The sequence below is a fragment of the Monodelphis domestica genome, chromosome 4 (assembly GCF_027887165.1).
Source record: "Monodelphis domestica isolate mMonDom1 chromosome 4, mMonDom1.pri, whole genome shotgun sequence".
Classification (NCBI taxonomy): Eukaryota; Metazoa; Chordata; class Mammalia; order Didelphimorphia; family Didelphidae; genus Monodelphis; species Monodelphis domestica.
The window spans coordinates 209,259,266-209,286,567 of NC_077230.1; the positions used below are offsets into that span (position 1 = coordinate 209,259,266).

General features: G+C 37.5%; 1 protein-coding gene across 6 annotated transcripts in view; it reads left to right on the forward strand.

The window, feature by feature from the left end:
- MYO1B (myosin IB) overlaps nt 1-27,302 on the forward strand; it is a 216,202-nt gene that overhangs the window by 97,081 nt on the left and 91,819 nt on the right. For all 6 annotated transcript variants that reach the window (XM_001369531.4, XM_056794136.1, XM_001369564.4 and 3 more), the window contains exons 4-6: nt 8,032-8,126; nt 21,762-21,866; nt 26,294-26,340. In XM_001369531.4, coding sequence (XP_001369568.1) covers nt 8,032-8,126; nt 21,762-21,866; nt 26,294-26,340 — 247 coding nt within the window. The remainder of the gene's footprint in view (nt 1-8,031; nt 8,127-21,761; nt 21,867-26,293; nt 26,341-27,302) is intronic.

A 27,302-nucleotide genomic window follows, 5' to 3' on the forward strand; every position in this document is an offset into this window, starting at 1 on the left:
TTCTGGGTCAGAGGGCCTGCATAGTTTTATGTCCCTTTGTGTGGTCTAATGAGTCTATAAAATAGACCTACCAGGGGTGTGCTTGGTCCTGCTCCAACAGGCTAATTTAACAGTTTTCAGTGTGAATATTTACACCTTGAAAATCAGCAAAAGCTATAAATATGAGCTGGGTTTGTTGTTTTGTTGATTGTTTAGATTTAAGAAAGTGATGGAGAAAAAGTTAACAATACAGATTGGACTTAGAAGTGTGTTATGGGCATATTTATTTTTCCTGGTTGTTAAATATTTGCCAGCACACTCTTGGACCTGCCCTTCCTACCTGCAAACATAGACTGTACTATATGCAAAGCATTGTATATACATCACATTCCACAAAACCATAGTTATAATCTGTTATTGGTTACATGGGATTTTCTTGATTATGGTATGTTTTTTGAGTGCTTTTAATCTGTATGGCACTGTATCAAGTTGTCTACTCAATTTGTTCAAAGATTGTAATTTTCCCTTCCTTCCCAAAAAAGGGTATAAAATTTCTATTAAAAAAGAATATTTAATTTTAAGATAATATAATATCCAAGTTCTTGCTCATTACCACATTTTGAAAAGGAGGGGAAGTCGTGATGGGATTCTTTTGTTTTTTACTAATAAGTTGCCATACCCCCTTCACTTGACATCCTTAGTCAGTTCCATAATAATGCCAGATTGGGTGACTCATGTTGTAAAACTGCCTAAGAGTACCAGGAATAATGCAGATGGTGTTTCATGGTAGCCCTGTTTTGTAGTTTTATGGTGAGGTTTAGTTGTACTGTATTCATGTTATAGCAACGCCAACCTGTTTATAAATGAACAAGAGACCTGAAGAGACCTCACAGATCATTTTCTTTAGCCTGTTCCTGAACTGAAATGTCAGGGAAGCCACTATCTCTTGAGACATCCCATGCCATTTTTGGACAACTCTCATGATTAGAATAGTTTTTTCTTACTCTGATCTAAAGTTGATCTCTGCAACTTTGTGTTTTATGAATATCTAAAACTTCTGGGTTAAAGAAAAAATAAGTATTTTTTTGCCAAACAAATAATTTATAAAATTCCTTGGCATTTCTCATGCTACCCATGAAGAGCCTCACTAAGTTAGGCCCCCAAAGGTAGATAAATGTCTTTTTATAAAAATCTCATAGCATACATTTTTCCTGTTGCTATTTATTCTGAAAGAATAGCCTAATTTTGTTCCATATCTTTTTTTTGCTCTGACATTTGGACTGTTAGGAATGCTCAGCATTAAGTATTGTGGCTATAAGTGGAAGACTGTATAATGGGAAAAACACGAATATAATGTGTTTGTATTAACATGTTACAGGAAGCTAGTAAAGTCTCCTGGCACAGAAATAATAGGCAACATTCTCAAGTTTTAGCTGAAATTGTGATTGGATGAGGAAGTGAGTACAAGTGGTCCCTATTGCAGGAGTTATGTTCCAGAGACCCCTGCGATAGGTGAAAATCCGCAAAGTAGAGGCATTATGTTTATTTTATTATTTATGTATATTTTAAGGCTTTAGAAACCCTTCCCACTTTCCTATAAACCTTTTCCACACTCTTATTAACTTATAATCACCAATCAGCTCCCAGGATACAGAATACAGTGCTTTGATTGATTGCCTTTCATTCCATCAGCCAGTAGTGTGCCCGGATAAGTGTAACTCTGTGATACAGAATTAGATATATAGTTTTAAAAAACCCTTGATACAGTGAAGCCTCAATAAGTGAACTACAATATAGGGAGGGATGAGTGTACATGGGCAAAAGTAGGCAACTAAATGGTGAAGCAGATAAGAGTGCTGGGTCTGAAGAGGAAGATCTGAGTTCAAATGGAGCTTCAGATTCTTACTAGCTATGTGACCCTGGGCAAATCATGAAAGCCTTGGTTTCCTCATCTGTAAAATAAACTAGAGAAGGAAATGCTAAGTCCCATTACTTTTGCCAATAACACCCCAAATGGAGTCACAAAGAATTGGACACAACTGAACAACAATTTTCAACTCCTGAAGTAGTAAGAAGGCCTTATCTCAATATTTGGGTAGGACTTAGCATGAAATTTAAATTCAGAGAGATTTATCCTGCTTTTGTTATTTTCAGTTTGGGAATCATTGAATCTTTAGGATGTGAATATAAGAGCTGAAAGATGAGATTCAGATTTATAGGGGGATTTCTTGTAAATTTTTTTTTCTTTAAAGGCCAAGTTTGGAAAGGTGCTTCAATGAGCAGAATTTAGTTCTGCTGCATGTGTGGAAATGTTCTTGTGTGTGTGTGTGTGTGTGTGTGTGTGTGTGTGTGTTTAAGTTTAGAATTTTAAAAATTAGTTAATTTTTAGAAAAGAAGCTAGAGACTGAAAGAGAATGTCATGGTCAGCAACTCTTTCTTGGATATTTATTAGCAAAGAGATAATAGATTAAGACCATGCTGAGAGTTTTTTTATATTTGAGGAAAGATTCCTGTGGTTGGTGATTGTCAATAGGAATGAAGTTATGTTTTAGAGATGGCAGCTGGATCAGAGGAGTAGTTCTTTTGAACATATCTAAGAGTTTAATTCTTTACTATAAGGCCCAGTGGATAGAGCACTTGACTTTGAGTCAGAAAGATGCGAGTTAAAATCTGTCTCAAAACACTTCCTAATTGTGTAATACAATCAGGCCATTTAATGTTTCTCTGCTTCAGTTTCCCTATCCATAAAATGGAGATAATAAAAGTACATATTTCTCTAAGAGTTGCCTTGAGTACCAAATAAGATAACATGTAAAGTGGTATATTAATGTTAGCCATCATCATTGTCATCATCATTATCGTCATCATAGTTATTGTTGTCATTAGCACAGTAGGGGAAAGATGAAGGAATTCAAGTTTAAGGGAGAAATGAGATGAAGTTAGATGGCTAGATGATATTTTATAGAGCCTTGGGCTTAGAAGTCAGGATGACAAGTTCAGATCCTCCCTCAGACACTAGATATGTGACCCTGGGCAAGCTACTTAACTTTTTTCTGCCTCAATTTTCTCATCTGTAAAGTGGGGGGAATAATAGTGCTTATGTTAGAAGGCTTTAGGGATAAAGTAATACAAGTAAAGTTTTACAGTATGCAATAAATTTAAATAAACCTAAACATTTGTTATATAATAAATGCTAGATGAAGATGACATGGATTATACTCTATTTCAGATATCTGAAAATCATTTGTGTTTTTGGAGTTGAGAGAGAAGGTGAAGGCAGTCAGAAAACATGAAGTTTGGGAGGAACAGAAAGGCTGTGTGCTTCTCTCCTGTTCCTGAGTCTTTGTAGAGATTAACATTCTGAACAGAAATAAAATGGAAGAACATAAATATCTGCAAGACAATTTTGAACATGCAACACAGCATTCCAGGATGTCAAAAAGTAACAGATGAGCCCCAAACCAAACCCCTGAAACCTAAAAGTGATAGATCCAGCTGTCTGGAAGCATACGGCTGACATATTTGGTGCTACAGAGTTTGTCTCCAAATGGGTAGCTTTCTGAGATGATCTGGGACCGAAGAGAAGCTGATGAAAAGGCAGCACTTTAACTTAAGGCCATTCCCTATACTTAGAGCTCAACTAGAGGACACAAGAGCACATTTTTTGTGTTCTTGATGTGGTCAGAGAGAAGGCACACTTGCCCTCTACATTATCTTCATTACTGGAAACCCGTCATTTTTGTGTGTGGTAAATAACAATGCTGACACACTCACAAAATAATAGGAAGCATATGGCTCACAACTGTTTTAAACTTAAAAACTTCTTAAAAGACTTATTTAGATTCAGTAATTATATAGTGGTTTGGGAGAGTGGCATGTGGTCTCGGTTTGTAGTTATAAATGTTGGCCTTAGTGATGGATAAATATGCTAATCTTTCCAAGAAGGGTGGATTGAAAGGATTCTTTGTGTTCCTTAACATTTTGCCACATTTAAAAAATTTTTAAAGTGAAAACTTGAAGACAATTAAAAAACTCAACTGAGGTCCTTCTCCTCTCATGCCTCATTATGGTAATGGTGAGATGGTGGTGGTGGTGGTGATGGTGATGGTGGAGGAGGAGGTGGTGGTGGTGGTGGTGGTAATAGTCAGGGGACCCTTGTCTTTCTAAGAATATGCTGAGAAGAGTTCAAGAAATTTGTCAGCATCTATTGTCTTTAGAGTTTATATGGAGTGTTTGACTACGTGTTGCCTGAAGGTTGGATTCCCACAGTTTGGAGAGACTCATCATCAAAATTATCACCCTCTAGCTTTTGGCTTTTCTTTTTTATGTTACAACAACTCATCAAAACTGCTCTTCAGTCTTTTGGGCCTAGTGTTTTAAGGAGTTAAGATTGACATAGGGAGAGGGAATAGTCACTTTGATAAGACCAGAGATCCTAAAGGACCCACTTTCATGAAATTCAAGTCTATAGTTCAGAAATAATAGAAATGTAACAGTTGTTCTTGTGATGGATGCTTCCTTTTATTTAATTTTTGAATTGTTGTCAGGTCCTAATGAGCACAAAAAATGAAACTCATGAAGTATTTGAATTATTTATTCAAAGTTATGACAATTGATTCTAGACTGATGGAAATAGTGAATTCAAATGATACTATTACTTCATAGAATTCATTTTCTGCACTATGACTTTACCGAGGTAAGGGACATTTTCACAAGAGATTGTCCTCGAGTCCATTCTTTCTTTAAGACAATTCCAATTTGGAAATGAATCTTATGAAGCTCTGTAAAAATAGACATCTCCCTTAAATATCTAAGATATCAAGAAATAACCCACATTGGAAGAGAGAGAACTTAGTGAATGTTTATTGTGTTATCTGCCTCAGAAATGCTATTTAGTATTGATCCTAAGACAGAATGTTAAGGGTTTAAAAACAACAAACAAAAAGAACTCCTAATGATGGATACCATAAGATCATATAGAATTTGCCTGAGCCAAGAATTGATCTTGGTCCTTTATAGTTATAGTAGTGGTAGTTACTTTAGTGGACTTTTTTTTTTTATCCAATAACTGACAATTATACTTCTCTTTTTAAAAAAGAATGCATTGTATACGTAATGACTAACTTCTTTTTTTGTCCTTATTTGTCCTCAGATTACAGGGAACTGACCACCTTTTGGGGGTTCATTTTAGTTCTTTATAGGTGGATTAAAATATTTTAGAATATGTGTATGTGAAAACAATTTCAGATGCAGTGGCCTCAGGGTAAAATTTAAGAAGTGTATCAAAGGGATGTTACTACATGAAATCATTTTATGAATGCCATTAACCTCAAAATATAAAACAGTTCAGAAACTGCTTCTGAATTGGTGACCTTTTGGAATCTTAGTGTGTTCACCTGTGAAAAGGAAATTTATGATACTTGTAATTATTTCACAAGGTAGCTGTAGAATTCAAATGAGATCATAATGTTGTATATAAAGCTTTTAAGGTGCTTTATTAATGCCTGTTATTATTGGTAGTCCTTTTGAGCTGTTAGACTCATAGTCTGGGCAAAAATGAAAACTGAAAAACTAAGATACTTTACCTTTGGATCATAAATTTAATACATAGAAACACATGTGTATGTATGTGTGTGTATATATTGTTTTGATCAAAATTATCTTGAGAGACTGATTTTTGGATAGGAATGTAAGTTTGTTGATTATATCACAATCATTGGTTAGGCCAGCATCATAACCAATAAAGTGATGTAGATGTCCGGGTCCCTCTCAGACCAGGGGTGACTAACCTGTGTCAGGTAGCTTAATAGATTTTTTTTTTAACCCTCACCTTCCATCTTGGAATCAATACTGTGTATTGGTTCTAAGGCAGAAGAGTGGTAAGGGTTAGGCAATGGAGGTTAAGTGACTTGCCCAGGGTCACACAGCCAGGAAGTGTCTGAGGCTAGATTTGAACCCGGGACCTCCCATCTCTAGGCCTGGCTCTTAATCCACTGAGCTACCCAGCTGCCCCCAGCTTAATAGATTTTTAGGAGTTCATTATTCTGCTCCTCCCTTAACTATCCCAAGACAACTTTAATTGGTGCCATGCCATACCATCCCCACAGGTAGACAGGTCAGGTACATAGGAAAAGAACCCTTATTTATTAACCAGCTTCCATTAAAAAGAAAAATATTTTTTGGGATTCCTTAGGACAAAATAAATGCAAAAAGCAGCAGAATGGATGGTATCTATGACCCAGATCCTAGACACACAATAATAAATTCTCACTGTATGTGTGCACATGTATGTATATGTATGTCTACACCTACACTCCATATACATGCATACGTATGTGTGTATCTATATCTGCATCTAAGTCTTATTACAAAACCATCAACAATGATTCTATATTGTCGTGCTGTGCAAGGAAGCATTAAATGTTCCTTTTCAAGGACAAAACCCCAGCAACCTGATTATAGAGTTCTAAAAAAATGAATCACCATAATCATTTCTACCCCAAAGTGCTGGAGGAATGATTGGAAATAGTGTTATGGATATCTTCCATTAGCCAACAAGGCCCAGTGATGTTTTGCTGTTGTTGGTAAAGTTCCAGTGGCAGGTGATGTTCTGTTAGCCACATCACCAGTCCACTGTATGGGTAGCGTAGTTAGTTCCTGTGCCTTGGGATTGCAAGCATTCCTCCAAGGAAGGACCACACCGAGCTGTGAATGTATTATGTGCTTGATAGCAGAATCGATTGTTTTAAGTTAAATGGTTCCTATTAAACCGCACCTCTGTTACCCAGGCAATAACATATGCACTGATAGGTTCAAAGCAAACTATTTAATTTAATTTGCTCATTTATTTTAGTCTTATCTTTATTTTATTCCAATAACAAATTTACACATAAGTTTTCCAAAGTCACATTCAAATCAAACTATTTAGAGAGGGCTGGTTAGAAAGCAGCAAATTTGAAAATCAGAGAATTTTAGTAGACTTCATGCTCAGGATGAATCATCACTACCATATGTGAGCCAAAGAACTCATGTGGTCCTAGGCTTCATTAAGAGAGGGATAAGTAAAGGGGCAGCGAGGTGGCTCAGTGTATGGAGAGCCAGGCTTAGAGTTGGGGGCATCTCAATTCAAATCTGGCCTCAGACACTTCCAAGCTGCATGACCTTGGGCAGGTTACTTAACCTCCAGTGTCTAGTCTTTTTGCTCCTTAGCCTTAGACCTGAAGACCAAGAGACAGACAGAGACGGGTGGGCAGGGAGAGACAGACAGACAGACAGACAGAGACAGAGAGAGAACTTTGGAGAATAAGGAGGGGATAGTCTCACTCTATTCAACCCTGGTGAGCCACAAGTCTAGACTGTTGTATTGAGTTTTGTGTTTAGGAAAGACTATAAGTTGGTGGGTGTCCAGATAAGGAGCAACTGGAATAGTGATGCCCAAGTCCAAAGAAATTCAGGAACTTTTTAGCCTAGAAAAAAGAAAAGCCAGAGAGGATATTCATAACTATCTTATTTTTGAAAGATTGTCACATGGAATAAGGGGTAGATTTACTTTATTTAGCCTCCGCGGGAAGAACCTGGAGCAGTGGGTGGAAATTGCAGGGGCGAATTGCAAGGTTTGGTAGCAAGAAAAGTTGCCTAATAATTAGAGCCATCCAAACATGGAGTGGGCTGCTGCAGGAGGCCATGGACAAGCAAAGACAACCAGTTACCTTTGTGGAGGTGGGGTGGGTTCTTTTTCAGGTATTCTATTGTATTAGGAGTCTGTCTAAGTTCATTGCAACCTTGAAAATCTGTGATTTATTATTATTAGAATGAATTATTTTCTCAGATTTGCTAATAAAAGATTAGACCCAAAGGCAGCAAATTTTGGTTGCTAGTAAGTGTCTTTTCTTGATTTCTAAAGTACTTGAAATATCCCTGGGCACGTTATCCCTCCAAACAATGCTGGTTGATTTTCAGTATCTAATCATCTGGCTGTGAATCAAACCACTACCACCAGAGGTTGGATTGAATTAAGTGAATTCTAAGGGTTGTTTCTTCTTGTTTTTACAGCTTTGCTCTGTCAGATGAAGCATACAGATCTCTGCGGGACCAAGATAAAGACCAGTGTATTCTTATTACTGGAGAAAGTGGAGCTGGGAAGACAGGTAAGATCATTCTGCAACTTTTTTCCTCTCCTTTTTGATTTGTATACGTTATATTATGTTTTGCTGTTGTGATGTGATGTATGATATGTGATGATATGATATGATATGATATGATATGATATGATATGATATGATATGATATGATATTCCCAAGAAGGGCAACTAAATGGCTCCATGGATTGAGAGTCTGGTCTGAAGATCAGAGATTTCTTGAGTTCAAATCTAGCCTCAGACACTTCTTAACTTTTGTGATCCTGGGCAAGTCACTTAATCCCAATTACTCGCCTTTACTACTCTTCTGCTTTGGAACCAGTATTTACTGTGGATTCTAAGACAAAAGGTAAAAGTTTAAAAAAAAAGAAGGGAAGAAGTAAATAGAATGGCTGCCATAAAGGAAAAAGATAGGGGACAAGTTCAGACTGTGTTCTGTTGATGTAAGAAGATTGGACATTGTTTTCCTATTGTGAGGTTATCTTTTGTTTGCCCAGCATATAGAATCATTGGATTTTGGAGATGGACAGGAACTTAAATGCTCTCTATGTTTCAAGCACTGGGAATAAATACATAGAGAAATTGAGATAATCTCCGTTTTCCAGGAGCAGATAGCACTTATAGGAAAGTTCAGCTGCAGTGAAGATGGGAAGACCCAGAAGTCTTAAGGGGGTCATTGGGATGCTTGACAAGACCCAAAGACTATATGGGGGCCAGGGACCTACAAGGACCTATTGAGATAGGGCAGATGGCAGGATCTCACCTGAGGAATGGAGGTGATGACCCCATTTCTTCCAAGCCCAGTAAGTTGTTAGTGAAGGGCTTAGGGGGGGAATGCCTTTTCCTGCTTCCTGGCCACCATCTAGGATAGGTTCTGGGATAGCTAGAGAGTGACTCTTCCTTCCATTAGGCTTATACCTTGTAGAGATGAATAAAGATGGCCTAAAAGATTGCCTTCAAGCTAGATCACTGGGCATATTGTTCAAAGGACAAGAAACCACCACTACCATTTAGGATGCAGTATGGTACAATGGAAAGAAAGTAATCCCAAGTTTAGGTGGGCAAATCATGTGAGCCTCCCTGACCTTCATTTTCTTCAACTGTAAAAGTGATGATTAGTGGATTAGTAAATGAGCTTTGAAGACCCTTCTGACTTCCAGCTAGTTCATTAATAAGCCAATTAATTAATTAATCCAGTTAATAATAATGCAACCAACTAAATTATTTTGGTTGGTATTGAGATATATTAAGTAATTTAAAAAATTATACAGTTCCTGGTTTGGATTACACATTGTAGGCATTGTTTTTTCAAAATTTCCTAGGTGCTAGTAAAGTCTATATTAATGCCTCCTCTCTGGAAAAGTGAGGGGCAGCTAGGAGGTTCAGAGGATAAAGTGCTGGGCCTGGAGTCAGGAAGACTCATCTTGCTGAGTTCAAATCTGGCCTCAGACACTTATTAGTTGTATGATCTGGTCAAGTTAATGAACCCTGTTTGCCTCAGTTTCCTCATCTGTAAAATGAGATGGAGAAGGCCAAGAAAACCCTAGATAGGGTCGTGATGAGTTGGACACAACTGAACAGCAACAAACAACTCTGGAAAAGTAAGGATGGTTATAGTCCTTCAGGTAAATACCTGATTTCCCCTTGTGGTGATTACGCTATTTCCTTGGGATTCAGATTTATTTTGTATGTTCTTACTAGGCATGTAATGTATCTTAAAAGAAACTGCAAATGTGGGCAGCTTCTCTTAGGCTCTTTATTCAGAACATTTCATGTGATTAATCTTGAATGTGAAACATTGTACACATGGTACCCAGCTACACTGGAAAAGACTCCAAACAATGCCTTCTCCAGTACCAAAGGGGGGAATACTTCAACAATGACTGTCAGTGAACTTCCTTGATTGGAATGGTGTGGTGGTGGGGAGGATGAGGAAAAGAGTGCTGAGAAGAAACTGGCACTTTCAAAACTTTTAAAATTTCTAAATTGTCGTTTTTTTAGGAAAAGAATCTGAGCAAGCCTGAGTATTTTTGTATCCTGAAATGAAAAATATGCACAGAATTAAGTTTTTAAAAATGCTACACAGCCAGTTATGTACAACATACTATCTAATTTGTCTCTGTTTCATTTGAGAAGTTGCTTAGTTAACTCATTTTAACATTTTCAATTTCCATTGACCCAGAGAAGAACATCTATTACTGGTATTTCATTCAGTTTCTTGAGCCCAGTTATTTGGGTTAGTAGAGCATAGTTTGTGATAAAAGAGACTTTTAGGGTCTTAGTGTCCTTTCTATCAATAATTTTCTTTTCTAGGACTATTTCTGGTGATACACAACAGAGAGTGCTGACCCAATTCCGTTCCCAGTGACTCCTACCAACCAGTCAATAAATATTTATTAATCAACTACTGTGTATCAGGCACCATGATAAGTACTAGAGATACAAGGGAAAGACAAAAGACTACCTGCTCTTGAGGAGCTTATAATTTAATAAAGGAAACAACATGAAAATAGCTATGAATAAATAATCCACATGCAGAAAAAATAGGAAATAATTCCCTTGGAAGAACAAAAGATTAAGAATATAAAAATTAAAAAAAAAAAGATTTCTTTGTAGAAGAGAGGAGAATGGTCACCTACCCATGGTTTAACATCTTTATTATTCTGTTCCTGAGCCCTTGAAATTCTACTGCCTTCCTTCTATAAGTTATTTGTTTCTTCACTCAATAAAATAATTTTTTGCCAATTTAACTGGAATGACATTGAATAAGTAGATTAGGTAGGATTGCTGTTTTAATTATATTGACTCTGCCCAGCCATGAACAATTACTATTTCTCCAATTATTTAGATCTAACTTTATTTGTGTAAAAAGTATTTTATATTTATGTTCATGTATTTCCTGGGCTTGTTTTGGCAGGTATACTCACAGGTTATAAAGAAATCTTATTTCCTTAAATAATAGAGGAATAGTAGGGATTGGCATACATGTGTTTTTATAAGCAGAACATTGAGAATCATAGATTTTGAATTTGAAGGAACCTTACAAGTCATCTAGCCCAATGTCCTGCCAAGTGTGTAGCATTACTTTCTACATTCTTTTCTCTCTCTCTTTTTTAAAACTCTGAACTTCTTCTGCCTTAGAATCAATACTAAATATCAGTTCCAAGACAGTGTCTGAGGCTAGAGTTGAACCCAAGGCCTCTGGTCTCTGGGCTTAACTCAGTAGCCACGGAGCCACTTAGAGGCCCCTGTGTTATTTTCAACAGATGATGGAGGGCTGTCACTTCCTAATAAGATAGCACACTTCATTATTGGGTAACATTTGAAAATTTCCCCTCATGCTAAAAGCAAACTCTATCCCTCTGAAACCTCAGACCAGTGACTAGGCCTGCCACGGGGGGAAATGGAAAGGAAGGGAGGAAGAAAAAGGGAAAGAAGGTCATTGCCCTTCTGTTCTTTGCTGTGATCCTTACCAGGTAGGGTCCCTGCTCCCTCATGACCACAACCATTCTTCTCTGCCCTGGAATGGAACTTTTTGTTAGATTTTTCCACTCAGAGTTTGATTTGGCTCGAGCGTGTGTGTGTGTGTGTGTGTGTGTGTGTGTGTGTGTGTGTGTGTGTGGTAGGAGAGGTCTCATAGTTGTGATCCTCCACCATTTTTGGAAGGGAGGGAGGGAGGAAGAAAGGAAGGGGAGTAGGGAAAGAAGGAAGGAGAGAGGAAAAGAGGGAAGGAAGGTAAAGTTGGTAGGTGGGTGGGTGAGTGAGTCAAATGCTGGAGCTACAAATTCAAAAGCAAACATACTCTTGTCCTCAAAGAGCTTATGTTCTAATAGAAGGACCCAGCACCCATAGCAAAATTGTGACCGCTTTAGTCTGAAAGGTCCCAGTGCTAATGAGTGGGGCTCTAAGTGCTGGTTTGGCCCAGGAACACTGTCAGAGTTCATTTGATAATAGTCCCGCAACAGGAGCCTGGTGGGAGGTGGAGGCAGACAGACAGACATTCGGGAGTGGAATGAAGGATGGCAGGATCCTACCTGAAGTAGTGAGATGGAGGACAGTCACCAATCTAGGCAGCAGGAGCCCCAGGTTGGAATTTTGGGAGATGAAAGGTTAAAAACCTCCAGGGCATGGTTTCTGGACCAGATAAAAGTCCCTTAATGGAGCTGTCAAGTAGATGATGGCTCAGAGTAGGGAATGCAGAATAAAGAGTTGGTTAGTCGGCTCCCTTTGCCACATGCCAATACTAAATTTAATTGAAGGTGACTGCTGTGTCTCCCTGGAACCTCCTCTTCTATAGGCTAAATGTTCTTAATTCCCTCAAAACATGCCTCATAAGATATTCGTGCTAGAATCTTTATCAGCCTGGTTTCCCCTCTCTTGAAAGTGCTGAAACTTTTCAGTGTTCTTCATATAAGCTGGGACCTAGAACTGAGCACAGTATTCTGGCTGTGATCTGACCCAGTGCAGAGTAAGGTGGAATTTATTACCTCCTGGGATCTGGGCACCATGCGGTGCATCTATTACTACATTCACAACCTGTGTTCACTTTTTTAAAAAAAGTTGTTGTAACAATCATGCTTCTCTCAGATGCCCTCAGCTTGGAGAGAGAACATCTCTATTCAGTCCCAAGTCTGCCTTTCCTTTTACGAGATTTGGGGCAAATCACTTAACTCTCTTCATCCCTGGTTTTCTTAAAAGAGGTTACTTTTGAATACTTTGTTCTTTAAAAACAAACATATTGCTCACTAGCAATTACAAAACTTTTTCTAAAGGTGTCAAATGATTTAATAACATTTAAAAACATTACTGATACATTTAATAACATAAAATTGCAGAATTTTATGTTATTGGCATTAAATTGGGGAATTGGCATTAAACTTGCTAATCTATTATCTCAATAAACTTCCTTTTCTCCATTTTTGATAGTGAAAATATGTCCTGTATTTGAGTGACACTTTTCTATTAAGATATAACTGAATCTGCTCGAGGGCAGCCAGGTGGCATAGTGGTGAAATCTTGGCCTTAGAATTAGGAAGACCAGAGTTCCCATACTGTTTCAGATTCTTATTGTCTATTATTAGACCCTCATTTGCCTCATTTGTAAAATAGGGATTAAAATGACACCTACCTGTATTATGAGAATCAAATGATATATTATTTGTAAAGTGCTTTGCATACCTTAAAGCAGTATATAAATGATAGGTTTTAATTGTATCGACATCCTTTGGATATTTTTTTTCCAGATATAAGCAATTAAATACTTTTGCTGATTTGTTTTGGAAATTTTTACCTTCTATTTTAGAATCTATACTAAATATTGGTTCTAAGGCAGAAAAGTGATAAGGGCCAGGCAATGGGAAATGGAGGGGAAAAAGGTAGTTTATTAAGATAATAGATTAGTGACTTGCCCATTGTCACACAGTTAGAACATGTCTGAGGCTAGTTTTGAACCCAGGGCTTCCTATCTCTAGGCTTGGCTATCAATTCACTAAGGCACCTAACTTCTTCCCAATTAAGCACTTTGGAAATAATCAAAAGACAGAAAGTGAAGGGTTCAAATCCTTGATATACACTTGTAGAATGATCCTGAGGTTGTTTACCTGGGTAGGTAGAAAGATATTTGTGCCCTGAATAGAAATAGAGAAATTGGAAAGAGCCACAAATTTAGAGGAGGACATTTTATATTTCATTTTGGCTATATTGAATAATTCTATTTCTTTCTTTCTTATTAATCTACTAACATTATACTGTGTGTTGGAAGCAATGGAATCATTCATTCTCCCAACAGTGGTCCTAAGTCTAGCCATACCTTATATATCTTACTGTTCAGAAATCTACAGCTAACACCCTCCCCCCAGCTCCTCAATGGTCTTTGGAAATTTTTTTGTTAGGCCCATGTCATTCTGGACCCAGGCTTTCCTGGTACTATTATTTAAATTTTTTGTTATTTTAATAAATTTCCACATACATTTTCCAAAAGTTGTATGATCTATTATCTCCCTCCCTTCTTCAATCCCCCCTTGGAGCTGACAAGCAATTCAGTCTGTGTTACACATGTAACACATGCAAAATATACTTCTATATTATTCATTTTTGTAAGTAAATAATTTTATACAACCCAAACCCCCAAATAAAAATATGTTTTCATCTCCATTTCTTCTCCAATAGTTCTTTCTCTGGAGGTGGATAGTATTCTTTTTCATAAGTCCTTCAGAATTTTCCCGGATCATTGTATTGCTGTTAGTAGCAAAGTCTATCATATTTGATCATTCCACAGTATAGCAGTTACTGTGTATAATGTTCTCCTGGTTCTGCTTATTTCACTCTGCATCAACTCATGTAGATCTTTCCAGCTCTTTCTGAAATTGTCCTATTCATCATTCCTGGTACTATTATTTTATTATTTATTATTCTGTTTAAAAAATTGACTGCAAATTTTTAAAAAATCATCAGAGAGCCTCCTCCATGGCTATATATCTATATATATCCCCCCCCCCCCAGTTGCTTTCCTGCTTTCTTCCTTTTGATTCACAATTATGGAAAGAGAATTTTATCTTTTATCCTTCTTGAACCTAATTCCTTTTGCTCATACTCTAATTATGTATCTTTTCTCTGAGTTTTAGTCATGTACTCATTGGTTTATATATTTATTTACATATTTATTCATTAAATTAGTTATTTAGTTATTCAGCTATTCATTCGTTCATTTATTTATTTATTTATTTGGAGATTCTGCTTTTTAAGTCCTTGGCTGTATCCAGGATTCCTTTACTTTGATCAACTCCTAGATAACATTATTTGATACAATGTTCCCTATCACTTCTGTTCATGTTTTCTCTTTGTTCCTTGTATCTAGTCTTAGCTAGATAAAATGATAAAAAATTTTCCCTGCCTGGGGAGAGGAATACTCAGCCCCACCCCAGGGGTTCAGGCTTCTGCCATGTATTGTTTCTAACCTTTTGGCTAGGCTTACCTAATTATCTTAAATGTATCAGGGAAACCAGTTGGTGTGGTAACCTCAATTAAGGAGAAAAATGTAACATGTAACCTGCATGCCTTTGAAACAGTTTCCTTAGTCCCTTTTCTTTGGATGACCTACAGTGGAGTTCTTTGTCCCTGCTCTATAGACTCCAGGTTAAATTGACCATTTGTACTGATCTTAGGTCAAAGATGCTTGTCACTTTTATTTAGAATTAGTCAGACTCTCCCTAGCCTCTAGCTAATCTTACTTTCTTGCTTTGGAATGTTAGCAAATTAGGCAACTGAGTGAGTGGTTGACCTGCCCACAGAACCCACTGACCTGCTTATAATCCATTCCTACCTGTTTTTCTGTGTTTGTTTTGAAGACAATAGAGTAGGAATTGTCCAAGAATATTTTATCATATCTTTAATTAGTGTTAGATTCCAAAGTTGAAGATAATCTAAAATCTGTGCCCTTTTGAAACAGAAACACACTCACACAAAACAAAATTTGGGCTTAAATTTTAGAGAATAAAAGCATGAAAGAAGGCAATAATGTGACAGGAATGATATTAAGTACTTTGAGAGAAAAGCCACTCTTTTCTTTTTAAATATGTCATATTCTGGATAAAGTAAAATAAAAAGACATTTTACTCCGCTTTGCAAATGGTGTCCCTACTTTCTTGTTGGACTTAGGTTTCTTTAAGCAAGTTTCCGTACTATAAATTTCACATCTTGCAATTGATACGAAACAATACAGTATCTTTCAACAAATTTTTTACCTAGAATCATGTGCTTCTATTGCCAAAGGGAATCTTAGAAATCATCCTAACATGGGAGAATAAACTTGCAAATTAAGAAAATGATTTTTGACATTAATAAAATATAGTAAATTATTTGGTTTGGCGTTTTACAGTCACTTGCATTTTCTAGGAACTTGCATGTGGAATCTTCCAAGAGTTCTGTAGGCTACTGTACTCATTAAGATGTAAACTCTTAAGTGACCTTGAACTGCTCGTGAGGTGGTCCACTTGTTCTATCAGAGTGAAAAGATGATGCTTTGAGCTTACCAAAGCTTAAACATGGCATTGCACCCAAGCTGAATGAAGGATGGCTAAGCAGTCTCAAGGCCAGAAGAAAATAGGCTGCGTTGCTTATTTTCTGAAGGTTCAGATCAGAGAGGCAGACCAAGTGGCCAAGCAGAGAAAGTGTCAGGTCAGGAGGACCTCTTTTCAAATCCTACTTCCTAGCCAATCACTTATGATTGGGTCATTTTAACCCCCACCCCCCATCCCACCTCCCCCGAGCCTTTGTTTCTTCATATATAAAAATAGAGATAATAATAATCATAGCTATAACCATTTTGGATTGTTGTGAGGCTCAAATCAGAGAAAATATTTTTTAAACATGAAAGTGCTATGTAGGGGTGGATGTTATTATTTCATCCCAGAATGACCATGAGAAGACCCTCAACACATGGTTTTTTACCAATCTTTGACTCCTTAGGGCATCACGTGGAATCTGACTCATTCAATAATGGTCAGAAAAAAAACTTATCTGCAACCTTTTTAGAATGCTTCTATCTACTTAGGATCTGTTCAGTTAAAGGCTTGTCTGTTTTGATATCTCAGCATCTTAAATTCCTGTCCTAACTCATCCATCCCCAGTGTATTGATGCGCATGCATTCATTGTCTTCCATGTGATGTCAATTCCAAATGCTGATGGGGCATTTCATCACAGAAAGATACATTCATTAGGTGCAATAACTCTTGTTACCAAAGAATGCGAAGATTATATACTATGTCACTTCTTGCACCCTTCTAGGAAGCATGTATAGAGTCGGGAGATAAAAACATAGCTTTTCTGATACAATAAAAAATTCCCTCATTTGCATCATCAGGTTCAAAATGATTTTTTTAGGTAGTAAAGTCTCATGTAGAAGTTTGTCCCTAGTGGAAGGTTTTTCATTAGCCTTTGGGGATTCCCTGGGATGAAGCTTCCTCCACCAGTGCAGATGGGCAGCTGTTTTGCAACATAGAGATTTGCCTGGAATTTTGAGAGCTGGACCTGGGGTGCCTAGATCATCTTAACTCCAGGGATCATTGAATCAAAAATCTAGATCTGGGAGGGAATGTGGAGGCTGTGTAGTTTAGTCCTCTCGTTTTATAGATAAGGAAACTGAAGTCTAAGGGGCTAACTGATTTGCTTAAGTTACATAGCAAGCTGGAATTGGAATCCATAGGATCCAGGGCAGCTAGGTGCTTTGGTAGATGGAGCACTGGGCTTGGAATCAGGAAGGCTTATCTTCATGAGTTCAAATCGATCCTCAGACACTTAAAAGCTATGTGACTCTGGGCAAGTCACTTAACCCTCTTTGCCTCATTTTCCACATCTATAAAATGATCTGGAGAAGAAGATGACAGACCACTCCAGTATCTTTGCCAAGAAAACCTCAAATGGGGTCAGGAAGAGCTGGATACATCCTGGATGTCTCTCTTTATACAGATGTTGAACACCATGATGTTTTTCTTTTTATAGAATTGGATTGTAGTTTTCGAACTGGAAAGAGCCTTAGAGGCTTCTGGAGACTCCTTCTTTTTACAGATGAAGATACTGAGGCACAAGGAGGTCCAGGGTCACAGAGCTTATAAGACTGAGGATGAGATTTAAATTGACTCCCAAGGTCTTCCCCCTGTCCAGGACTCTGTCCACTAGGCTTGGCTCAAATTCTGCCTCTGAAATGTGATCATGGATAGCTTAACCTGGTTTAGCTTCAGGCAATTCCCTAAGACTTTTCTACCAAGTTATCTATGATTGTGATTTCCCTTGATAAAGGGAATTCCACACCCACAGAGACCCTTAGCATTGCTGTATTGCCCTATTATGTGTACATGCTTATACCTGTTTTTTGAGGGGTGGGAATGGGAATGTTTTAGAGAAGAGAATCCTTTTAAATCCTGTTGAATCACTGGAACCAGTCTTTTAAAATTTGTTTAGTATATTAAAAATACTAATATCCGTTCTCAGATATGCAAAGGGTTTTTATATTATGACTGTTAGTGAGAAAATTCTCTTCCTATCCTTAAATAGAGCCCTTTCTTGTTATATGGGGATGGCAGTGGGGTACAGATCTATGATCCTGCCAGGGTGGGGATATCCCAGGAGAGTTACACACAGGGAAACCCAAAAGGCATCTTATTCAATCCCTTATTTTACAGGTGAAGAGTGAGGTTAAATGATTTGCAAAGGGTTGCACAGCCAGGAAGTTCAGAATCCTGGTCTTCCTAAGAGTTCTACACTTTCTCTACTAATCTACTCATCCTTCTATTATTAGAAAATATCTATGTGTTTGTTGTAACATCCTCAAAATTCCTCATCCTGTGTTGGGCACTTAGAGATGACAGGGCCCTGCAGAGTTGTAGGTATACAAAATCATGCATCTGGCTAGGGCCTAACAGTTGAAACTATCTGAGAGCTAGGCTTTTGAATATAAAAGGATGGATAGCCACTTTTCAAAGATTTTGAACTTGAGAGGGACATCTCATTCAGCTTTCTCCCTTTAGTGATGAGAAAACCGAGGCCCACAGGAATGGAGCTGCTTGTTCAAGAGCACACAGAGTAGGTGACTGAGCTTAAATTGAAACCCTCATCCTCCAACTCCATAGCCAATATTTTTTTATACTTTTTTTGTCATTAACAGAAATGATTATGTAAAGATTTGATTTGGATAAAGTCTTAAGTATTTGGAAACTGATCCAAATTTATCTGAACTTTGGCACGTATGGACAGAAAGGAAATTGAACAGAAAACCTCATGAGATTACTATTATTTCCTGTTTTCAGCAGGACTCGACACCATGAGAACAGACTGTAAAAAATTATGTTCACCAAACATTCTTGGATCTCAAAATGCTGCCTTACTGGTTTGTTCATCTTTCTAAAGAAGTAACTTGTTCTTGGACTTGGCTTTTAAAGATCAGGTATCATGCTGGAAAAAAAATAGTGCTAAAAAATAGTTGCACAAATTGACATTTTTGGTCAAAGAGGCCTTATTTGGAGAAAATTACCCTTAAACCCTGCTTCCAAAAATGAATTGCTAAAAACAGTTTTAGAATTCTTGCTTGAAGACTTTTACCAACCTGAGACCAAGAACCATGAGCTGAAACTTTAAAATGATTGCCTTAAAAATACTCTGTTGCACTACTATATATGGCTTCCAATTAAAATCTCACTTTTTGTAAGAAATCTTCCCAAGCCCTTTCTCTTAATTCTAGTACTTTCCCTCTCAATTATTTCCTGCTTTTCTTGTATACAATTTCCATGTATATATTTGTCTGCATATTGTTTTACCCATTAGACTATAAAGCTCCTCGGGGGCAGAGACTGTCTCTTGCCTCTTTGTGTATCCCAAGTTCAGTGGTTCAGTCATGTCTGGCTCTTTGGGACCCTATAGACCATACTGTCCATGGGGTTCTCCTGGCAAAGATACTGGAATGGCTTGTCATTTCCTTCTCTAGTGGATAAAAGCCGAGATTAAGTGACTTTTCCAGGGTCCTACAGCTCTTAAGTGTCTTCAGAGTAGAGTTCCTGGTCTTTCCAGCACTCTCTCCATTTAGCCTCCCAGCTGCCTTCTTGGCACATAGTCATCACTTAATAATTGTTTATTGTTAGAGATCTACGGTCCTCTGTAAACACACATGTGTACATATTTATATTTGCGTGGCTTTGCATACATCTATATTTACATAGATACATGCATATATGCATACACAGATGCATGTACCTGAGAAAAACTAAAAACTTTGCAAGAATAATATGTGGGATACGTAAGATAAAGAATTTCACAGTTTGGAGAGTCATATAGATATTAATAACATAAATACACCCAATTCAAATGGTTTCCTTCATAATTTTTGTGGGTCCATTCCTGGATACACCTTTGCTAATTATCCACTGTCCCCTGTTCTAGCTTATTGTAGATATGTGGCCTGGGGTGGAAGTCTTCAGGATCATTGTGAATGAGGGAGTCTGTGTGTTCTCAGTCATTAAAGCCGTGTTGCCATGAAGTTGGGAAATGTTAAGCACCGGTTATGTGCAGAAACTATAAACTATACAGTACCTGCCCACAGGGAGCTGACATGCCTCTTCTTAGGAAAGGGAAGTCATTATGATACACAGCTAAGTCAGTCTACAGTGGCGTGTAATGGGGACAAAGATGGTGTCCAGCCAAAATTCTCAAGGAAAATTAGAAGAGATCTGACAAATATGATTTTTAATTAAAATCGAGAGCCTGTTTTAGAGCTCAGGAAACTTATGTGATATAATTTATGTATTCCTTGCCCACATTTCATATAGTAAGATTAGAAAATCTTGAGTTCAATCTTGCAATAACATTTGTGGGACATTTTATAGTTTATAGAGTGCTTTATATTTGCTAGTCCATTCAGTGCATTAGAATATGCCAGTTGGATCTAGAATGTTAATAAAAAGTTTAATTGATGCTGACTTGTAGCTGTTATCATTACATTTTAGCATTTAGGCATGTAGAATTTGCTCAATTATGGCATGATTTGTTACCTGTTTCTTTGCCCAGATTAAGTATAAATCATAGGGAATGAGTAGTTAGGTCACTTTTTAATTTGAAGACTGAATATTTGCTTCTGGCAGAACTGTACAACCATGAATAATCACTAACATTTCAGAATTTCATGACCAAGTGAGTATAGCTAAAGACTAATTTTGAAGAGATGACATTTTAGTTCTTTTATGTATATGTAGCAGCAAGAACAAGATTTACCAAGGTGGGATAAATAATCTCATGTGAAGGCTGCTTTTAATGAGTGTTTTAAGGATGGTTTAAATTAGTAATTATATCTAAATATGGAATCTTTACAATATTTTTCTTAAATATCCCTCTTGCACACCTTTCTCCTTTTCTCAGCAAAAGTAGAGATCTAGAAGGCAGCTGGGGGGCTCAGTGGATTGAGAGCCAGGCCGAGATGGTAGGTCCTAGGTTCAAATCTTGATTTAGACACTTCTAGCTGTGTGACCCTGAGCAAATCACTTAACCCCCATCATCTTTCCCTTATCATTCTTCTGCTTTGGAACTAGTACACAGTGTTGATTCCCAGATAGAAGATAAAGATGGAAAAAAAAAAGTAGAGTGCCATTGGTGTGGAGCATTGCATGCACCATGAGATTTTTTTAGTGTCTTAATTGATTTTGCTATTATCCCCCTTATTCCTTATTTATACATACATACTCCCACATAAACTTGTCCTATGTGGTGGATCTCTGGGAGGGGGCAGAAGAACAAATGAAGGTGAGGTAAAAATAAAAGATTTATTTTGTATTTTAAAAATGTATTATAAAAATATTTCTTCTGAGATCTTTATGCTAGCAATTGACTTATAAAACTCTCAGAAGAAATATTTTCTTTGTAACCTCTTTTTTCATAATCTAGAGTTTAACTTACTCCCAATGAGGTCTGAATTACTATTGAAAATTAAGATTTTTCTTAGTTTTTTAGAAAAGGCTTACACTGAGACTATGCCACATTTAAAAATGAGGAGGCTTATTGCTCCCTGTCCCCCCATTAAAAGCCTTTTTCCATGTAGTAGCACATCCTAAAGATTTTAGAGATTTTTGTTTAACTCATTATGGTGTCTTGTTTCTCGTCTACAGAGGCCAGCAAACTTGTGATGTCCTATGTTGCTGCAGTTTGTGGAAAAGGAGCTGAAGTCAACCAGGTCAAAGAACAACTTCTACAGTCAAATCCAGTACTAGAAGGTATGATTTTCCTCTGTCTGTATGTGTTAGGTCTGTTTCAGTGAGGTATCAGTTCAGTATGTGGTTGTACATTTTAAGAACACTTCAAACACTTGGCATTCTGGGAGGGAAAAGGAATGAAGTAAGAGAATTTGGACCAGATCCTGCAGAGTAAATAAGCCCTAGCCTGGATAGTTTGGGTTGGGCATTTGTGGAGTGCAGGAAACAGTTTCAGTGAGAGAAACTTGCCCACTATTAAGTGATTATTTGTTTTTCATTTTCAAGGTTAACTTTAATATTTTACAACCCAAAAAAATTCCAAATTCCCAAATCTAGCTGACATTTATGGTTGAGATTTGCTAGTGAAGAAAAATCCAGCAGAAAAGAACAATACTGATAGAAATCAATTACACACCCGTTAAGAACCAGACCTTTGTTTTATAAAGTTAAGACTGAAATAGCCCTTTCCTGCAAGGAATTCTGTACTACAGAGCAAAATGCCACAGCATTAAGTTGGGAGCTGGGAGCATTCTGAAGGTTAGTTTTTGTTCTCCCTGACCACAAATGCCATCACTAAACTTGCTTATCCATCTCATAATGGCATATACCTGGATAAAGTCAGAAGCTCCTCAGGGGACCAATTGAGTTAGGTCAGCACAAATCACTTACCACTATTGGAGCAGCATCTCAGAGCATATAACGTGGGCGCCATCATCTTTTTCTCTTGTGAATGGCTGAGGTGGTGTAAATAGTCTTTTTTTTTTTAACACCTTTACCTTCTGTCTTAGTATCAATTCTAAGACTGAATGGCAAGGACTAGGCAATTGGGGTTAAGCTTCTCCATCAGGGTCACACAGCTAGGAAGTATCTGAAGTCAGATTTGAACCCTAATCCTCCCCACTGGTGGTCTGGTGCTCTATCCATTGAGCTGTCCCTGGCCTACATGGTCTTTGAAGGCAGCGAGCAGACTTGGGAATTCAGTGGTCCAAATGCCATTACTAACTCCCTGTGGGAGAAGGAAGGCTTCTCTGTACTTAGGTTTCCCAAATTTATAAAAAGAAGAGATAGGATTTTCCTTTATCTCCTGAGAGAGGGTGAACTAATAAGCATAAATTTTTGTTAAAGCCTTCATAAGGATAGTGCTGAAGAGTCCAAGGTGTATATTGCTCCCCCTTTTTCTTCTGCTGTGCAGCTTCTATTACTTACCATATCCAAAGCTTGTGTAGAGAACTCTTGTTATGGAAACTCCCTTCTCTGATGCAGATTAGTAACTTATAGAGTCATAGCTGGAAGAGATCTGGGGTACAGTCCCTTCAAGTTACAGATGCAAAAATTGAGGCTGAGAGAGGTAAATGCTCCATCTCCATAAGCAGCTAATAAGCATCACACGTGGAATTTGAAACTAGACCGTAGGCTTTCAGAACCAGAGTTTTCCACTAAATTCCATCAGACCTCTTTATCTGCAAGACAGCCTTAAAAAGTTGCCTGCAGACACCAAAAGGTTAAGTTTGTTGGCCATTTTTGCATGGTGTATGTCATGTGGACACTTGAACCCAGGTCTTTCCAAATTCAAGGCTGTGCTGCTATGGAAGGAATGCCAAGTCTTTTCAGATTTATCATTCCATTCTTGAGATTTTTCAATTATTGACTTTTTCTGTTCCTGCTGAATCATAGGGCTCTTGCTTTAATATTTTGTGCAAGGTATGTGCTGTATATCTCTCCTTGTGCTTATTTTAAGAATGCCGAGTCCTAAAGTAGGAGCATTGTACAGCCTTTACTCTGCCTTTGTGTTTAGAATCCATTCCTTTATTCAGTGGTATTTGAAACTAGACTCGAACCCAGGAAATGGGAGAAATGTACACTGGTGGGCATGTGTTATCTTTAAAGGGAATGCTCTTTGCTTTCTAACTGGAGCAGCCACTGTAAATGAACATGAAAAACAATGAACTTAGAAAAACAATTGAGGAATGTGTCTCAAGCATTTTAGAATAGAGTGCTTGTGTTTGAGTCCCTGCTCCACAATGAAAAGCTCCACTGTTTAGGTCTGTGCTTAATAATATGTAACTCAGATTTGCTAGATGAAAAGATGATTTATGGCTCACAAATGGTGCCCTGAATAAAGTTTTTTTTTGAAATATTTCTTTCAGTCACTCTTGACCTTCACTTCAACAAATTGCCCCATTTTTTGTATCAGCTCCTTAAGTTAGATCTAAAATTCTGCCAGTCTCCTGACTAGAGAGCCATGTATATTTCCACCCACCGAAATTTGGGCCTTATGAGAAATACCAAAAATGTTAGGCTTTTCTTATCAAGTAAAGTCCGAGCTGACTTAGCGACATTGCATTTTTGGAAATCATTAGCCTGCTGTGTGAATGACGGGGCGCCTACCCTCCTCATCAAGCATGAGTTGAGAGGATTTCCTCTTTTCTTTCCATACCATGCAGTGTATTACAGTTGATTTTTTTAGTTCGATAGGAAGTTGTTGCCAGAAGCTGTCCGTTCTGATCCCTGAACTGCATCCTTGTCTATCGAAAACTTGGTCTGGGCCTGCATTGCTAGTTCTCCTAAAACGGAAACATTTTAATGCAAAACCAAGAAGCCCACCAAAGGAAAGTAAAATCTGCCTTGCCTTCATCAGGTTTGATATTTAATTCTCAAGGGTCATTTTCTTCTCCAAATGTACCTTTTGGGTCTTTGTAGCTCCCAGCTAGTTCTCAATTTTGAGCTTAAACTCCTTTTCTGCCTTTGAAAATAAAGGAACAGAGATAGCATTCCTAGTGGATCAGAGCTGGGCTTGGCTCTGATACTGGACAAATGACTTTGGCAAAGTCACTTAACCATTTCAGGACCCTACCTCCCCATGACAACTCTCTTTAAGCCCATGAGTTACAAATAAGTCAGATGCTGACCATTAATAAGAGGGAGTTTCTTTAGTGGGGAATTCCCTGAAGACTCAGATCCAATACAAATAAAACAACAGCAGCAGCAACAACTAACCAAAATGTTAAACTAATTAAATTGGTTTGATGTATGGGGGCAGCTAAGTGGCTCAGTGGATTGAGAGCCAGGCTCGTAGACAGCAGGTCCTGGGTTCAAATATAGCCCCAGACACTTCCTAGCTGTGTGACCCTGGGCAAATCACTTGATCCCCGTAGCCAACCCCTTTCTTCTCTTCTGCCTTGGAACCAATACAAGGTGTTGATACTAAGACAGAATGGTAAGGTTTAAAAAAATTTTTGGTTTGATGTTTAGATAACTTATCCTTGGCAAGTCGAGATTATTTCATCATTTTTACTTGTAGCCCTGGCACCTCACATGGTACATAGTAGGCACCGTTTATTATTAGTAAGCTTAAACTAGAAACTCTTTGACACTGTGTATTAAGGACTTATTTCTTGATTGATAGTTCTTAGGAGACGTTTGAGTTTCTCCAGTTTTTCCCTCATCCTCACATTCACATTTTTCTTTCCTAGAACATGGCACATTGTATACCTCGGTGAGCAGGTCTTGTGATCTCTTTGCCATATCATCACCTATGGGATGTGCCTGGGGCCTACTAGACAGGGGTCTGGAGATTCTTATTTAGGAGACATAACTGCACTTTTCTTGGAGCTAATGAAATGAGCTCAAGCTGGAATGAATCAGTTGTCTCCCAAAGGAGTTTTTTTATGTATTCCAGAAATTTTTACTTATTTCATAGGAATAGAAAATTGGTCCTCTCTAACATGATGGTTATATACTTTGTAAATTGGTTGTCAGTCAACTAACATTAATTAAGCAACTTCTTTGTGCCAGGCAGTGCTCTAAGAGCTAGTTGTGAGTACTGTCCCTCACTCTGTCCTTGGAGGACTTCCTTAGCTAGCCTCAGTTAAATAGATGACTTTTATTTTTCATTAAAATGCACAAAGTTTTACAACATGATGAATTTGGAAATATGTGCTATATGATAACATACATAAAACCTATAGCACATTACCTGCCTTCTTGAAGAAGGGAGAGGAGTGGGAAAGAGAGAGAGAACATGGATTGCAAAATAAGCCCATGGCTTCTTGCTTATATTCACCAATGATGATAGGATATCATCATCACTGAGGTTTGATATTACTAAATTGATTGATATCAGAAAAACTTCAAAATCATTGAAATAAGTGACAGCTCATGAAACACAATGAAGCTGCACTATGCCTCCTAATCTAGAAATTTGAAGTAATAACAAGGCTTGCAAATTTTAGATATTTCATTTTAAACCTTCCAACCCTGATTTCTGGAGAAATTTCACAGGTAAAATCAAACCAATTTTACACTAAAAATGTCATTGTTAAGACTCCAGGATATTGCTAAATTTTAAAGTAGAACGTTTATATCTTGGTCTTCTTGCTTCAGTTTTTATCACTCATAGTCAATGTCTTTTAATCATGTCAAATATATGTCTTTTTGTTTCCTACCAGCATTTGGAAATGCCAAAACTGTAAGGAATGACAATTCCTCTAGATTTGTAAGTATTTGTATAAATAGAAGAGTTAATACCAATGTTTGATTCATTCATGCTGAAAATGAATGAGATGTTTAATATTGTCCTGATATGTGTGTATGTGTATTTATCTTTAAAATATAAAGAGAAAATTATTGAAATACAGATGATTCTGATGGGGAATGCTTTGATCCCCCCGATGTTTTTTACCCTGTAATTCATTTTAGAAAGAGCAGACCATTCTGCTATTGCATTGTCCTTGTTACTACAGCTGTTATAAAAAATCAAGGGCAGTTTTAACATGATGTTTTATCATGAGTTTATGTATTCGAGCACCCAACAGGTCCTCATCCTACCTATTTTTCCCTCCTTATACAAAGTTCTAGTAAACTTTTTATTTCCAAGCAAATTGCAAATTAAATAAAGAGCAGTATGGTACAGTGGCAATAGCAAGAGAAAATACAAGGTTGGACCACAAGATTGGTCGATGGTTTTAAAATCAATAGATTTTAGAGCCAGAAGAGACCACAGAAACTCAAATCAGTCATCAGGGACCATTTGGTATGACAGATAACTCTGAACACCTCAGTATATCTTGAAGTCAACATATTTTAACACAGAGCAGCAATTGATACTTACAGTGAACCAGAGTCATTAAGAAAAGGTTAGATTATGTTTACTGTCCTGGGGGGGGAGGGGGGAATGAAGCGGAATGTAATACATTCCATCCAGCATAGGCCTAAGTTTGGTTATACGAAAAACCCAGGTTTCTAAAGATTTTGAAGAGTTCTAGTAAAGTGAGATTTTATCCAAGTAACATTTCTTCCTCTGCCTTTGAAGCCACTGCCCCACTGTTATTTATATTGGTAACACAGACAGTTAATAGATATGAGAAGAGAAGGGGAAAGGTATGTTGAATATTCCCAAGAAACTCTTATTAATAAATTAAGTTGTTTTCATGCTAGGTATCTGTAGTCTCACTTGGT